At 43.7% G+C, this 15,848-nt stretch overlaps 1 protein-coding gene across 2 annotated transcripts in view; it reads left to right on the top strand.

Moving 5' to 3' along the window:
- Nucleotides 1-15,848, top strand: part of FANCD2 (FA complementation group D2) — a 36,552-nt gene that overhangs the window by 20,121 nt on the left and 583 nt on the right. Inside the window, exons 26-42 of one of the 2 annotated variants that reach the window (XM_032121075.1) lie at nt 736-844; nt 1,353-1,451; nt 2,383-2,492; nt 2,701-2,847; nt 3,964-4,080; nt 4,911-5,039; nt 5,235-5,350; nt 6,856-6,969; nt 7,530-7,657; nt 8,979-9,078; nt 9,811-9,933; nt 10,670-10,763; nt 11,316-11,387; nt 12,227-12,265; nt 12,714-12,788; nt 12,977-13,051; nt 15,471-15,617. In XM_032121075.1, the coding sequence (XP_031976966.1) occupies nt 736-844; nt 1,353-1,451; nt 2,383-2,492; nt 2,701-2,847; nt 3,964-4,080; nt 4,911-5,039; nt 5,235-5,350; nt 6,856-6,969; nt 7,530-7,657; nt 8,979-9,078; nt 9,811-9,933; nt 10,670-10,763; nt 11,316-11,387; nt 12,227-12,265; nt 12,714-12,788; nt 12,977-13,051; nt 15,471-15,617 (1,794 nt within the window). Of the gene's footprint in view, nt 1-735; nt 845-1,352; nt 1,452-2,382; nt 2,493-2,700; nt 2,848-3,963; nt 4,081-4,910; nt 5,040-5,234; nt 5,351-6,855; nt 6,970-7,529; nt 7,658-8,978; nt 9,079-9,810; nt 9,934-10,669; nt 10,764-11,315; nt 11,388-12,226; nt 12,266-12,713; nt 12,789-12,976; nt 13,052-15,470; nt 15,618-15,848 lie in introns of those variants that run through there. The other variant, XM_032121076.1, reaches the window with a different exon arrangement.

Raw genomic sequence — 15,848 nt, 5'->3', positions numbered from 1 at the left:
CCTTAAACATTAAAAAGCTGCAGCAGAGAACTTAAACACAGTTTTTATTGCAGCAGTGTTACCTTTTCACAGAATTTCTTTACTTTAGACAAAATATAGATAGAATTATACTGTTCACATTTGTTAGATAGAGTGTTCACATAAACAATAAGAGCTGATAGAAACTATATAGGCAAATCTGTGTAATACCTATGTAACACTTGTGTAAGGCTTATGACTGTTAGAATTAGACCAGGATAGGTTAAAAAAAGAAAGACTAGAAACGTGTGTTAATTTTATTAGTCAATTAACAAATATAATCCACACTTCTGTAAGAAAGAATTGGAGAAGGAACTAGAATTAGAAGAATTTGTTCTGCCTGCTGTTTGCCTGCTGTTGCTGCTTGGCCTTATCATGTAACCCCTTCGAACTCTGCCTTCAAGAATCTATGAGACTATGAAATAAAGAACTCAGCAGAACAGCAGCCTCCTCTGCTCTCTCACCCTCTTCCGAAAAGGAAGGGTGTCCCATCAAAAGCTCAGCATTGTCCTATCTCTTTTTATAGATTGCACCAATTATATCCATGTTCTTATGGGCTTCTGAAGGGCTTTGTTCATGCCATCTGAACCTGGTCACACAGGCCACTTGTGCTGTGTCGTGTGTTCATTCAGGACTTGAGAATGTTATTCAGAAAAGAAAAAGTAGCAACGTGGGTACAAATCTCCCTAATTCAGTGAGCTTGGTTTGTATCTCTAGGTTGTAAATGCCTTCTGCCAGCAACAGGATGCTGAGATGAAGGGGAAAGTTCTAACTCGATTACAGAACATCACAGAGCTGCAGAATGTGCTGGGAAAATGCTTGGCAGGTGAGTATGAAACATTTGTACATTTTGGGCCTGTACCAGCTGTGAAGTGAAAGGAATTGTTTTAGACATCAATGAAGGAAGCATATGGTAACACACACTGCAGTTTTACAGTGGCCTAAAAGTTCATGCATGGACAGCTATAATTTTCAGTTTGTCCAAATCCAAACTGCTCTTCTTAATCACTTCCTCAGTGAGGAGCACACAAATTACACACTCTAGAGTCACGAACTTTTGCAGATCCCCAAGTATTGACACACCTTGTCCATCTCCCAATAACCTGCCCAGATCCCAGGCACTCTAATCTGCTCCACTGCTCCCCTCCTCACTGCTATTCCAGCTCACTGCTCGATAGCAGACACACAAACTCTTACACTTATCTCACAGGCACAGACTTGACATTTTCACCAGGACAGTGAAATATATGGTACTTTCTTTAGATATGTATCTGGCCTGTATGTTGTCATTTAGGAGCTGAATTAACACAATTTCTACATTTTGGCTCTTTCAGTGACCCCTGGCTATGTCCCACCACCAGCTACCTTTGACTCTGAAGCCCCGGAGGCTGCACCATCCATTAATGCTGCTGGTCCAGCCAGGAAAAGGAGTGGTAAAGATAATTTAAAATGTTTAAGCAAACAGATGTGATGGGGGTTGACTGGCAGATCGCACTGCAGCCATTGCACTTGTGGGTGCCTAAAGCACTAAATTCTTGGCAACGTCAATCTAGCTTGAAATTTTACCTCATCAACTCCTGTTGCAGCTGAAGTGGAGATGGAAAAATATCCTACACCAAACAGGTGTTGGATGGTCTGTCTCCTTGGCTAAAGCTGATGCATAGCATTTAACAGTGAAAATCCAGGGCTTTCATTGATTGCTTTCACCTGCCAAAGTACTTTCTGCAGCATTAAGTTCTGTCTTTGATGGGTTTGTGGGATCATCTGGTACTGAACCTGTGGCTCGAGCTGCCTTGCAAACCCCTGAGCTTTAGGTTGTACCTAACCAATGTTTTGGGAACCTTGTCATGGCTCTGCTGCACAAGGAACTCTTTCCTTCATCCTTTCCCATTGCTAGCTCCCACAGAGAAGACGCAGAACTTGCCTTTCAGTTTTCAAGCTGAAGCAGATTTGCTTTGTTTTTCCTGTTTGTAGTTCTGTTTCTAGATAAGATTTATTTCTAGTTTAGATTAGCATTTCCTGGGAACATGTCTGCCTTAAGCCAAAGTGGACAAAAATTCACATTCCATTCAATGAGAACAACTGGAGGAGGCCACAGATCAGAATGCCTTTCCCTCCAGTGCCACACCTATTGTGCAGGGTCTGAGCCTGTCATGTAGGAGTGTGTTTGAGGCAGAAGGAAAGTTTTGACTGTCTTCTGCAGACAAGAGAAGGATCCATCACTTTAGATACTGCACTTTGAAGGAGCACTTCATCTATGGACCTGTGCTCCGTGCTTTCTTAGTCCTGGTTAAAACACAGCCTGTGCTGTCCAGTGCTGAGCACAGTGTAACCTTTGATTCTGAAGTTGCCTCTCTGTTTAAGGAAGGAAAAAGAAAGCTGATGGCAGCAAAGCTGGCTCTGCAGATCGTTCTCAAGCAGATGACAGTTCTGAGGGAAACCAGCCTGATACTGAGCTCTCCGAGCTGGACAAGGTAGGTGTATAGCCCTGGGGACTTGCAAGGAAGACAGAACAGGGAAGATGCCATAGATGCATGCATAAACAAAAGCTTTGAGACAGGGGTTGTTCATTCCAAAGTTAATCACAGTCAGTGGCTGAATTCTGCTTTCTGGCACCTGCCTCCCATCAGAATTTTGAAAATTGCCCCTGCAGAGGCCACTCTCCTGCCATTTCCTTTTCAGACTGCTGCTGATAGAGAGGCAGGAAATCCTCTGGCACAGCTGCAGAGCTATCGCCCGTACTTCCGAGAGCTGGACCTCGAGGTGTTCACCGTGCTGCACTGTGGGCTGCTCACAAAGTCTGTCCTGGACACAGAGATGCACACAGAGGTGAGTGGAGCAGCCTGAAACCCACACTGGTGAGGCTTTGTGTAATGGCCTCTCTCAGAGGCCTTGGCCCTCTCTGTTCCACTGAAGTGCACAACAGGTTGGTGTTAAGATGTGTTGGTCCAGGGCTGTGAGCTGGGGACCAGGAGAGCATTTGGCCCCAAGTACTTCAAGGCACTGAGAAAAAAAGGACTTTCCTGAGAAGAACTGGTATGTCATAAAGCAATGTTAAAAACAAACTAATGTAAATATTGCATAAAAGGAGAAAGATACTGTATAACATGTCTAGCTCTAAGAAGAAGGGGGGAAGAAAGGGGCTCTAATATTGAGCACAGGTAAGCTATGGGGTGGTAAATACATGAAGTGCTGCCTATCAAAAAGAACCTGTGGCATAAAGTAAAGCCTGTATTGCAAAAACTCAAGTGTCTCAAGGCATCAGGAGATCCTAAACAGCACAAATGTGGGACTGGAGTCATGGAGGTGCTCTCAGTGAGCAGGTTCCCGTGTATCATCTGGGAGCTTGTATAAAACTGCATTGCTATGGCTGTGGAAAATAGAAGTGCTCAATTTTGTTACCCTCCTTGTAGGCAGGCTGAGTCCATCTGGAGTCTCATTTTGTCAGGCTACAGTAAATGCATAAAATGCGAAAAGGCCATGGCAGGCTGGAGCACAGCCTGGTCTGCCCTTGCAGGACAGCTGTCTCTGTGCATGCAGGTCACAGGCCAACTGGAAGTCTCTTGGGCCATGTGGCATTATTTCAAATTAACTTCTTGGCTGTTACTTGGTGAATTTTGTGACTCTTTGGGCTTAAACCTCTTTTTATCCTCAGGAGCTTATTTTCAATGTCAATGTCTATAAATCTGTTCTTCCTCAGTTGTTAAGTTGTACTGACATTGCCTCAGCTGTTTAGAGCATCAGGATGGCTTTGTCCTTTGAGTAAGTGGAACCAGTGCCCCATACCTGCCATGGGGGAGCCATAAAACCAGTCATCTACCAAATAAGTCCCTCCTGAGGTTAGCTAATCCAGGAGACATAACTGGAAACAGAGAGGGTAAACTTGAGCTTCAAGGCACTACCGTTACATCTGCGTCCTGGGATTAACTGTTCTTTTCATTGCAGGCTTGTGAAGTTGTGCAGCTGGGGCCTGCTGAGCTTTGCTTCCTTCTGGATGACCTGTGCTGGAAGCTGGAACATGTGCTGCCCTCGGGCTCCACAAGGAGGGTGCCCTTTCCAAAGGCAAGAACAGCAGCACATCAGGGGCCTCCAGGGCTTTCCCGAGAAATGTTTTTCAGAATTATTTTCATTTGGTAGTTGAATGGAAGTGTGACACCCAGCTCTGTGCTAGAGCAGCCCTTGCTCTTTCAAAAGAGACTTGTGTACACTGCTTTTGCTGAAGTGTTTGCAGCATCTGGTTCTCTGCACATCTCAGGAAAGGGTTTTTAACTGAGGGAGTCTTCTAGCCTCAAAACTCAAGTGACCCTTTTCCTAGCCCTCCCTGGGGAGACTGGCTGTGCTGTTCAAGAAGCAACCCAGGTTATCCAGGCCAGATGGCTGCAGCAGCCAGCAGAAGCTGCTGCATCCATGTTTCTGCTTTTTCTGCATTGGAAATCCCCCTGAGTGCAGGGACTCCTTGCTGACGCCTTCAGGAGAAAAGTAAATGCATGTCCCACTGCATTAAACTGAGAAATGCACTGCAGCCTGATGGGCTCTGTCATATTCATTGTTCTTGTTTTTCTACCTGTCTTAATTCCCATGTGCAGAGACTGCCTTCACTTAGTGTTTGAGTAAAGTGTTGAATTCTCTGATCTTAAAGGTGTTTTCCAACCTAAATGATTCTCTAACAGAGCTGTGTGTCACATCAGTTTTATCATTTTAGTCAAATGTTATGCACTTGTCTGAGTTGGTGGTGCTTGTTCAGCAGAAGCCATCTTTCCTACCCTGTGACCCTCCCTGACCCTGTATGACATCAGGAATTGCACTGCTTGGCAGGAGTCTAAGATGTAGCAATTGAGGTTATTTTCAAGAAAGCCTGATGAAACAACTTTTAACTTTTGGGTTTGCTGCAGGAAAGAGGCAACAAGGATATTGGCTTTTCCCATCTGTGTCAGAGATCCCCCAAGGAAGTTGCTACGTGTGTGGTTAATCTACTAAAGCCATTGTGTAAGCACATGGAGAACATGCACAACTACTTCCAGGTCAGTGGGCAGCAATTTTGACCAAAAAACCCTCAAGTTTTGTCTCCTGTAAAGATATTTTCCATTTTGTTTGGGGGAAAAAGAGTCACTTTGTTTTCTTGAGGTTTTTTAAACATGGAATTTATGGAAATGGATTCTTGTGCCATTATCTTTGTTTGGAATAGCATTTAATGAATTATTTGTTCTGTATTAAAGGCAGCTGTACAAAATCAGGGTGCAGAAGATGAACCAGGAGTGAACATCCAGGAGCATCAGCTGATGTCCTCTTGCTACCAACTGCTGTTACTGACTTTTCGCTCCTTATTTGCTTGGTGAGTTTAAAAGAAAAGTCCATAGCCGTACCCATTTATTGCTTCCTCTTCTTGTTTCTTTCCTTTAAAGTGTTTGCACCCTGTGAAAGGCCTGCCAGTTATGTAAAACAACCCACTGGAGTGGGTGGAGACTTCTAAGCACTTCTTAGTTAAGCCAGGCTTCATTGCCTGATTGTGAGCTGCGCTAAAGCTGTAGGCGATGAAGCGCTGAGCTGGGTAGAATTCAGTCAATGGGCTTTTGGGTCAAGATCAGCATAAGAGTTATTCTGGCACACCTAGCTGTGAAACTTCCATTCTGCCTAGGGATCCTGGAATTTCTTACCCATCCTTTCCCATTTCCTTCCCCTCATTCTTTGCTAAATTGTCACTGCCAGAATCCTGAGTGATAGAAGAATTTCTTCTGCAAAGGAAAAGGATGAATGTGCATTGGCAACAAGCCAATGCTATTGATGCATTCAAGCTGGATTCACAAATGTCCAACTCGGAAATGCTTGTGCAGCCTGCAGACTTCTGCATCTGTTAACATAATCCAGGATAGTATCATAAAAGTTTCTTTCTAAACCCCAATTTAGATTTGCATGTGGAAAGCATTTTACCTTTGTTGTACTTCATAAACAGTAGTAACTGCATAAAAAGTCAAGTCTGAGGTCTGCCTCTCCTGTTGGCCACTACTGGAACCTCAAGACCCCAGATCCACTCCTGACTATTCCCAGATTTGTCATTCTTTCTTTAGCCAGAGTGAATGTTGGTTGTTCATGAGCCCATCTATCTTGTAAATCAGAGAACCTGGTCCACTTTGTAACAGGCAGCTCAAGCTCAGTTTTGCTGTCCAGTATAAAATATTTCTGTTTTGCTGTAGGTCAGACAGCTATATACTGGGGTGAGCTGTCCATCCACTACATTCAACAAATTACAGCTCCTTTTACATATGTTTAGTCAAGGCCTCTTATATTACCAGTTGTTCGTTAACTTGTGTGGTACAGGTGCACTTGAGCATTACCATTATCAAGCCCACCTGTTCAGTCTGTAGAATTGGAATGTGGATGTATTTGAGCTTTTCTAGCATACATACCCTCACAGACACTGTGCAAGAAATAATGAAGATCTTTAGAATTTTCCTCCCTGTTAGGCTCCTACCTGTTGTTCAGGAGGTGACCACCACCCACAATCACTGCATTCGGACAGCAACTGTCATTATACATCCTCTTATTTTCAGGTCTCCATAGCTTTGGCTTAGTATATATGGACCTCCAGTTATGGGAAATGGCCTCTCCTCACCAAGCTAGAGCTGTAGTCTAACTGAAAAGTTAGTATTGTTTGTGCTCAAGGCTTTCCATTCCCATTGAGTTTTCAATTTTTTGTGTCCCTTTATAACTTTCATACTGCAGGACTCTTCTTGAGTATCCAGCTCCTCTACTTTTCATCTTGCCAAATATGCTTAGATATGCATTTGCATCTGATAGCTCTTCTAATCTGATGTTGAACTGGATTATTTTCCCCCTCAGGAATGGTTTTTCTCAGCATGAAAATACTGACTTGCTGAGGTCAGCCCTCCAGGTGCTTGCAGACCGGCTAAAGCCAGGAGAGACAGAGTTTCTTCTTCTTGAGGAACTGATAAGGTAGAATCTATTTCACAAGGCTTGAAATGAACAGATTTCAGGGATTTTTCCCCGTTTTGTGTGGGCATTATGGGTAAATGTGTGTTTGGGAGCTCTCATAGAGACTACACTCACTTCAAACAGAGCTTTGTACTTAATTGAATGGCAGTGTAGTCAAACCTCATGAAAAGGAGTAAAAAATATAAAATGTAAAATACGCATGAATCTGTGGATCTCATTTGTTTATATGCTGTTTGAGACAAGGAGATTAGTAGGATTCACAGAAGGAATGACTGTGTTCTGGAGAGTTAAAATGCTTACAGGTACACTAGGCAAAAGCAGTATATAAAGCTGTTGCTAGACTTAGAGTGGCTGGGGCTTGAGAGAAGTTTCTCAGTGACTGAATTCCTATGTATTAGTGGCTGATAATGCTTTCTTCAGAAGGGCACTGCCAGGGACAAAACACTGGGATAGGGAGACTTGGATATGAGATGGTGTAGTGCTTCCTTTTTATTTATGTGTGTCTGAGACATTACCCTGTCTACACTGTTTTTACCTTTTCCCATTCCTGTTACCCTCAGTGAGAGTTTTCAGTACCTCCTGAATTTCCAGCAGAGTGTTCCCAGCTTCCACTGTGCCTACATCCTCACTCAGCTCCTGATTGCCATCGCTGAGAAACCCATGTCTGGCTGGAAGAAGGAGAAAATGGGTAATGTGTGAAGAGCCACTCATCTCAGATTAGTTTTTTTGTGGTCTTTGGCCTTTTAAGGGAGAGATTTCCCTTTTGCATCCTGGTAATCTCACTGGGTGAACAGTCCTAGCCATTAACGAAGGGAACAACTGTAAATATATCGGAACCTCTTTGGTATTTGTTCTGCTGTGCCTCAGTCACATGCAGACAGGCAGACTCCAGCTCTCTTAGCTGGTGTTTTTAAAAATGAGAGCTTCACAGCTTTTAGGAGTTCTAAGCACGAGCCTGCTGTTCAGTGTTGGTACCAGTTTAATCACTGGTTATGGAGGTGACTCATCACAGACTTAATCTGATGTGACTTCCTACTGTAAGTACAGATGTTTGTGACAGCTCATTTCCAAAATTTATGGAAATGAGCTGCAAATACAGCTGTTACTCCAGGGCAGAAAGAGGAAAACCTGTAAGTTCTTAGACCCATGCAACAAATGTTTTCAGTTAAGAAAGTTCCTCTCATGGATTGGGACCCATTATGTAAGATAAACAGCAGATAAGGGACAGACATGGTTGTAGGGAATATACAAGAAAACTACTTGGTCTCCACTTCAGCACACACTGAAATTAAGACTCCAGACAGTTGCCTCTCTCAGCCATTCCTTGTCATACTAAGACACCTCTAGAATTTGTCCTTCTCCAATCCCCATAGCCACACAGAATTGTAAGTTCCCTCTTTAAAGACTATTTTACTATTTTAAACAGTTCCACTTTGGGAGAGCTACTGACTGAGTGTGGTAGGGAATAAGATATTTTAACTAATCACTTCCTGATTTTAAACATTTCTGCAAGAGATAAGCGGGTTTGTTTGCAGTTTTGATTTCAGAAATCTGTAAACTTTAAACTTGTCTTTTCACATTTATTATTATAGTGCTGTGGCCAAAGGGCCAAGTCACTTGTTAGTGGAATTCCATTTCTAGAAATGGATACCCTAAGGGTTGCATATGGCCTAATTAAAAGCAAACACATGGCACACTGTAGGAACTGCCAAACAAATAAGGTTTAACTTAAGTTTGTCAGAAATGGCCAGAGGTGGATCATGGTTCTGATGTGAACAGGTATTCCAGACCAGGGACACACTGGATGTGCAAATATTTTGTTATCATGATATGTATCCTTTTGGCCTTGCAGCTTTTTAGGGAAAATGCATTCTGACTTAGAAAGTTCAGGCACATGAGGAGTAGTGATATTATGATCTTTCAAAAAATCATTTGAACACGCTGCTTTTATATGGAAGAAGGAATTTTTTGGATTCTTCTTTCACTAAGTTATCCCTTATATTCCACAGCTTCTCTAGCAAAGCAGTTCCTCTGCCAGTCCTGGGTAAAGCCCAGTGGAGACCGAGAGAAGGGCAGCCAGTTCAACAGTGCCCTGCACACCCTGCTCTGGTAAGGCTCCAGCCATTCCCTCAGGCAGGCCAAGACACTCTTTATTTTAATGATTACTGTTGCTGCAGAGGAATGGCCCCTCTGAATCACAACCCTCATGCTTGCACAGCTTGGCCTAAAGCCCTGTTTTTACACTGTTTCTAAAGCACAGTTTCTTTCTTGGTTTGAAGTGTGAGGGCCAGCTGAGCACCTTTCCTCATCAGGTCCTCTGTCACTTGTGTCAGGAAATTCTCATCAATGCCCTCCAGGAGACTCCTGGATTGCTTATGCCCTGCTGGGCTGTCCTTCCAGCAGGTGTCACAGTGGTTAGTCTGCCATGAGGATCAGGGCCTGCAACATGGGGGTGGGTACTCCTGGCTGTCTGTAGAAGGCTTTGTTGGCTTGTTCCTGATACAGGTGGCCTACAGCAGGCAGCCATTTCAGTGTCACCCATACTTCTTGGATGTTCTCTTTCATAAAGGGCAATTCCACTTCATCCTCTTCCCAGCCTGTCCTTCCTAAACATAAGAATGAGGAAATACTGAATCTAGGTACGTTTCAGATCATGGTAGCTTTTAATGACATCACTGTGAGAGTTCTAAGCAGTGCTTTGGGTTTCCTGCATGTGATTACCTTCGGCAGGGAAGAGCTTGACAGTTTTAGGCCACATGTTTCAGGTAGGGTGGTGTTCAAGGCCTTGTCGTGTCATTCTGCATAATATCTACTGATCAGCTATGCTGGTTTTGGATTTAGTGTCTACCTGGAGCACACAGATAACATCCTGAAAGCCATAGAGGAAATCTCCGGTGTTGGTGTTCCTGAACTGATGAACTCTGCCAAAGATGGATGTTCTTCTACTTATCCTACCCTAAGCAGGTAATTATAACAATAGAAACCTTGAATTCTATGATATGCATAATGGCAATTTCTGCTTTTAAATACTTAGTTTTCTTATTTTGGGGCCTGTTATGGTTTCATGTTGGTACTGTGGTGGCTACTCTGGACACTTGTAAACATTGTTTTGGCACTATGCAACAGGGTAGCACATGGTAGCTTTATGCCAAAGTGGAATGTCCCGTGCTGAACATGATGTTGAGTTTATTGCTATGAACCATTTTAACTGGAAAATGAGCTGCTGTCTGTCATCAGGTGTGTTGTCTCTGTGCTATTGTGGTGGTATAAAGCACTCCAAAAGTCACCCTCAGAGGCCGGGGGTGGCTGTAGGCAATCCTGGGCTAGTATGCAGTGTGCAAAAATGCACTCAGGGTGCTGCTGCCTGGCATAGGAATGTGGAAGCAGGGATGAAGAATGTTCCTGCACTCTGAAACTTCCTAAATCATCTTATGCTGAGAGCTACAAGCCTTCTATTGTGCACCCCCAGAGCTACAAGGAAGCGGTGGTGTCTAGGTGTGGTTCATACCGGGGCAGTGGGATTCTCCATCTGTTTGGGCAATTGGGCTGGGCTAGACATGGTTATGAGTCTTAATCCTGTGATTTCCTACTGAGAAGGATGCCCAGCTGGGCAACATTTGAGTTTTCCCCACCATTTTGGTGACAAGCAGCCTATCTAGATACTCGGAGCTGACTTGCAGTTTTTTCATTTTCTCCATAGGCAGACATTCCCAGTTTTCTTCAGAGTAATGATGGCTCAGCTGGAGAGTTCAGTGAAAAGCATCCCAGCTGGGAAACCATCAGACTCAAGTGAGGTAGGAAAATAAATGCACTGGACTCTTTGAGGGGAACAAAGCTCAAGTTAAACTGGACAGTACAATAAAGATGTATAACTTGGAAAGGAATTTACTTCTGAACTTTGTGTAGGAAATGCACTCAGACACCTTCATTCATCAATGTATATCAACACTGATATACAGGGGAACATATAAGGAGCATCTTTTTTTCCTGATTTGCACCATGTCAAAAATGTAGTAAATCCAGCAGAAGCTGTAACCAGAAAATAGGCATTAATGAGCAAATTACTAAACTGTGCAGTTGTTCTGCACGTCTGTGTGGGAGCACAACATTATTTTGCAACCAAGAGGGGCTCTGAGAGCAAGGAACTGAGTTAACTCCCAGCACTTAAAGCCACAGGCTGGAATTGCCGTGGAGTGTTTTTGCTGTGATACATATGCTTGTGGTGAAGCTTTGTTCCTCTCTCTTCAACAACAGCAGTGCTTTGGGTACAGCAACTGCTGAAAGCACATCCAGCAAGGTGAGAGGAAATGCACCATCTTGGGTTATTGTCCCCTTGCATCCCATAGGTGCAACTGGAGAAGCTGCTGCGCTGGAACATTGCTGTGCGGAATTTCCACATCCTCATTAACTTGGTCAAGGTGAGCTTCTGGTTGTCCTGCCTTTACCTTCAAATTCCCAGCAAGGCCTGGTGTTCTCAGGCTCATGAACACTGGGGAAAAACGTGCAGTGTGACTGACTAGTGGAACAACCTGAGGGTGGTAATTAAAGCCAGTAATAATCTTTGCCCAGTCCCACTGGATGAAATATTTCCCTCCGTCAGTTTTGGAGCTGGTTCTTTGAGTGTCTGTAAGTGTGATACTGTTTGGGGCAGAAGGTGATAGCACAGCTGCACTGTTCTTCTTGGGAAGGTTGGTCGTTGTTTATTTTTACGTATCTGCAGGGATAATTGGCAAGCCCAGGTTTTTCAAGTCCAGGTTTTTCTTTACAGCAGCATTCACTGGAGCCCTACCTGTGCTCCAGATGCCTTTTGAGAGCATAAAGGGTAGAGCTGGACCACTTAGCTCAGTTTTGTCCATAGTTCAGTTTAGTCCATAGCAGCACCAGGGTACCTTCACATTATTTTGCCCATCTCAGTTTTGCTTTGTTCATTATGTGGTTATTTGCCCATCAGCTGGGCTTGGGTCCCAAACTGTTAAGAACTTTAGACTCATTGAGATAATTTTGTGCCATCTGCAAAAGGTGCACCTTAGACCCCCAAACAGCCATCCTGTCAAGGGCTTCCACCTGAGAGCCACGACAGTTCATGTGCTTATGTGATGTTCCTGCTGAAAGTTGAGAGTGGATGTTGCCTTAAAGCAGAGTTCACACATTCACAGGGGTGTGCCATGAAAGGCTGTTTTCAATTGGGTGCTGTTGCTTACATGGTTTTTTAGACTTGTGGACTGATCTGACTCTTACTTTCCTCTTGTCCATGTAGGTGTTTGACAGCAGGCCTGTACTCAGCATCTGCCTGAAGGTAAGCAAGAGTTCAAAATAACTGAAGAGAGCAGTTTAAGTACCAGCTTTTTTGAATAATTGCCTCCAGTGCAGTAGAGTGGGTACTGGCTTCTCTGGAAGAAGCAGATACTGTGTTCCTTATACTTTGCTATACATATATATGCATAGTGATTCTAACATCTTGCATTTAGTTCAGTTTTATTCCCAGGTGCCTGGTGGATTAAACCAGGGATGTGTACAATGATGAGACCTTGTCCTTCTAGCCTCTCTTTGCAGTGATTAAAGTGGGATGCTTTACTGAGCCTATATATTCCAGTACAGCCTTCACATGAATATAATCTTCTTCTAAGCAAGAACAGTCTCTGGGGTAGCTTGAAAGAATGTATCATTATCTCATCTGACTTTGTGATGGTTCTTTGATAAGGAGTTTAAATTTGCTGTCTGATATATTTATCACTCTTTTATAGTACGGCCGCCTCTTTGTAGAAGCGTTTCTGAAGCTTGCCATGCCTCTTCTGGACCACAGCTTTAAAAAGCACACGGTAATCCTGGGGACAGAACTGGCTGCAACCAGTTGGGAATCATGACTGATATTTCCTGCATACACACATCTTACCTCTATATCATAACCCTTTGAAAGGATTGCTAAGACTAATGCTGTTTCAATATTCTTGTTTCTCTCTGGAAAAGTCCTTTGAGAATGATTTGCTGGTCTACTTATTTATTGCAGGATGATGTGCAGAGTTTGCTGAAAACCTTGCAGCTGAGCACCAGGCAACTTCATCACATGTGTGGCCATTCCAAGGTAAGATAAGTTCCAATTGCAGCACAAACTCCTGTCCTAAGGATGGTATTATTTCCCTTCCACTGCTTTTCCAGGGCACAGGCAGGTTCTACTTGCACACTTCCAGCAGTGTCTGTGCAAACAAAACTCTGAGAGAAGGTGAAATAACCTTGTTTAATGGCCCAAAAGTTGAAGCATTTATTCTAGAAGTGGCTGACTTGGATGTTAGATGAGGCTGGCATAATATTTTTTAGGCCAGAGGTTCTGGACATCTTTGGTTGTTGGCATCTGTACAGGGGGTGTTTCCAAGGACACAAGCTAAGACCTTAGAGACCTTGAACAAAGTACAGATGCCAGACTGATAATATAGGAGAGAAGCTTTGCCAGTCACAGGAATCAGCAACAGGAAGCAAATGGGGAAAAGCCCTGCTCAAAGTCCTCTTGAGGTGGCTTTTCTGTTGTTACGTTGGCAAGGGCAAAGGGAGAAGGAGGAGGGTGGTAACACACTGCCTGTCTCTGTAGGAGACTTGGGGCAGGAAGGAAGGAGAGGATTAGAACTTTGCTTACAGTGTGGAGAGACAGTGCTTGTTGCAAGAGAGAGTCACACAGAAGAAGAAAGAACTTCATGTGTGCTGCTTTGTTCCCAACTCCTAAAAGGTTCATGAACACTTGTCCAAGAAGGGAGCTTTACCAAAGTAGTTGAAGGTGGAAAGCCAGCTACCAGCATGGCTCCCAAGCCAGATTTGCTACCCATTTAGGCCAGAGCTGGCATCAGGAGCATAGAAATTTAGCTGAAGATCAGAACATGCTGTTGCAGCTCTCAGCACAGGGTGAGAATTGGAAGCTGGCACAAACCCCGACAATGCTAAAAAGTCCTTCTTGTGTTTGAAAATGAAATCCTCATGCCTGCTTTAAAGTCACAATTCACCTTGTAACCAGGATAACAGCATTGCAGCTTTCCATGTCATGTTTGTCTTTGCACTTGATCAGCATTTTCAAGCACTGTGTCCCCTGGTCCCTGTTAGCACAGAGCTGCAATTAGTGAGCACCCAGTTCTGCCGCTGCTCTGGTACAGGTCTCTGTGCCAAATCATTTTGCAAGAATGAGAAGGCAGAAACTGAATCTGGGGCAAGTAAATGTATGCCATGAATGCTCCATACTTGTTTGAAGAGGAGCTGACAACCAACATTTGTTAAACCAACCTTGATTTCACTTTCATACAAACCTCATGGATTCTCACTGACCCGTTGTGCTGTGTGACCTAAGATTTGTCACTCTCCCTCAATACGTGTGGCTTTAAAGAGCATTACACAGCAGGCAACAGCAATCAGCTTCCCCTGTCATTTCCCCTTTCACACCAAGCCTCTTTTCTATTTACATATCTAACCCTGGGCGTGTGGACAGTTTCTGGAGACAGATTTTTGCCAATGCCGTGGCACTTTGTTGAGTCTCCAAACTGCCTGCACACAGCTGGCTGGGCAGGTTCCAGGGCCCAGGGAGCGCTGTGAGTGTTGATTGTGTCATTAGCAAGGGTTTTGCTGTTTTGGTTCTGATTAGTGCTGATGATTGCTTGGTCCTGCCTGTTACACAGGCTAGAGAACAGCTTGCTGTTGGTAATCAGTTACCCATTCCCTGTTGGCAGAACTTGAAGCAAAGCAGTGTCCCTCTGCTCAGGCATGTTGAACTCTTCCAAGAATGCAGGTGACCTGAATTCAGAGTATATCTAATGAGAACATCTTAATCCCAGAATATTACAAAGTATTCCTATGAAAGAGGAAAATACTTATGTACAAAAGAATTGTGCAGGTTTTGGCAGGTTGACAGGCTTTCTGGTTTAGCAATGACTGCAGAATCTGTACTGCAGATTGAAGCCTAGCAGGAGGAGATGCTCACCCAGAGCTAAATCTCTTACGATACCTGGCATAGCTGCCCTTCCTCTGGTGGTTTTTGCTTACAGCAACTCCATCTGTTCCTCCTGTCCTAGTTCTCCAAAAGCCAGTGCTTTTTTGGTCCAGAGAAGCTGAGTTTGGAGATTATAGTGCACACACATGCCGTGCAAAGGAATTGCATGAGGCATTGAGCAAGAAAAGATTGTGTTGGAAGTGGTGTATTTAACACCTTTTCTCATTTTTTCTTTTCTAAGCTTAGGAATTCAGCAGAGGAGTTACTAGCCTCTCTCTAGAATTCATGACAAAAACTGAGGCTTCTTTTTTAATCTGAGTGAATATAGATGTTTGGATTGTTACAAGGGATCATTTTAGACAAAATACTGATCTGAGCTTTATTTTTTAACAATAGCTGTAATTCGGCCAAGAAGTGATGTAATCTGGCCAAGCTTTGTGGGGTTCATGTCCATCCCACCTGGTAACTGATGGCTTTTAAACAGCCAGAACACTTAGGCAAGAATCAGTCCTCATCAGATTTTATTATTGTTTCATAGATTCACCAAGACATTGGACTGACCAACCATGTGCCTTTGTTGAAGAAGTCCCTGGAACAATTTGTGTACCGAGTGAAGGCAATGCTGGCATTCAACCACTGCCAGGAGGCTTTCTGGGTTGGCATCCTCAAAAATCGGGATCTTCAGGTGAGCATCACTGCCCTGCCTGGGGCAATTAAAATCTGGGAGAGAACAATGCTCATTTTGTCTCGACAACTCTAAATCTCCCCTTGTGCATGGGTATAGCCAAAAGGCCAAATTCAGTGTGAGCATAGTACAGTCATGTCTAGTGCAGGAGAAAGAAGCATTTTATTTCAAGATTAAGAATCTTCATCTCTAGGCTCTTGCACTGAAGGGTCAGATTTGATTGTAATGAAC

The sequence above is a fragment of the Corvus moneduloides genome, chromosome 11, assembly GCF_009650955.1.
Source record: "Corvus moneduloides isolate bCorMon1 chromosome 11, bCorMon1.pri, whole genome shotgun sequence".
Classification (NCBI taxonomy): Eukaryota; Metazoa; Chordata; class Aves; order Passeriformes; family Corvidae; genus Corvus; species Corvus moneduloides.
The sequence above is the reverse complement of the archived record's forward strand: the minus strand, read 5'-3'. Positions and strand labels throughout refer to the sequence as shown.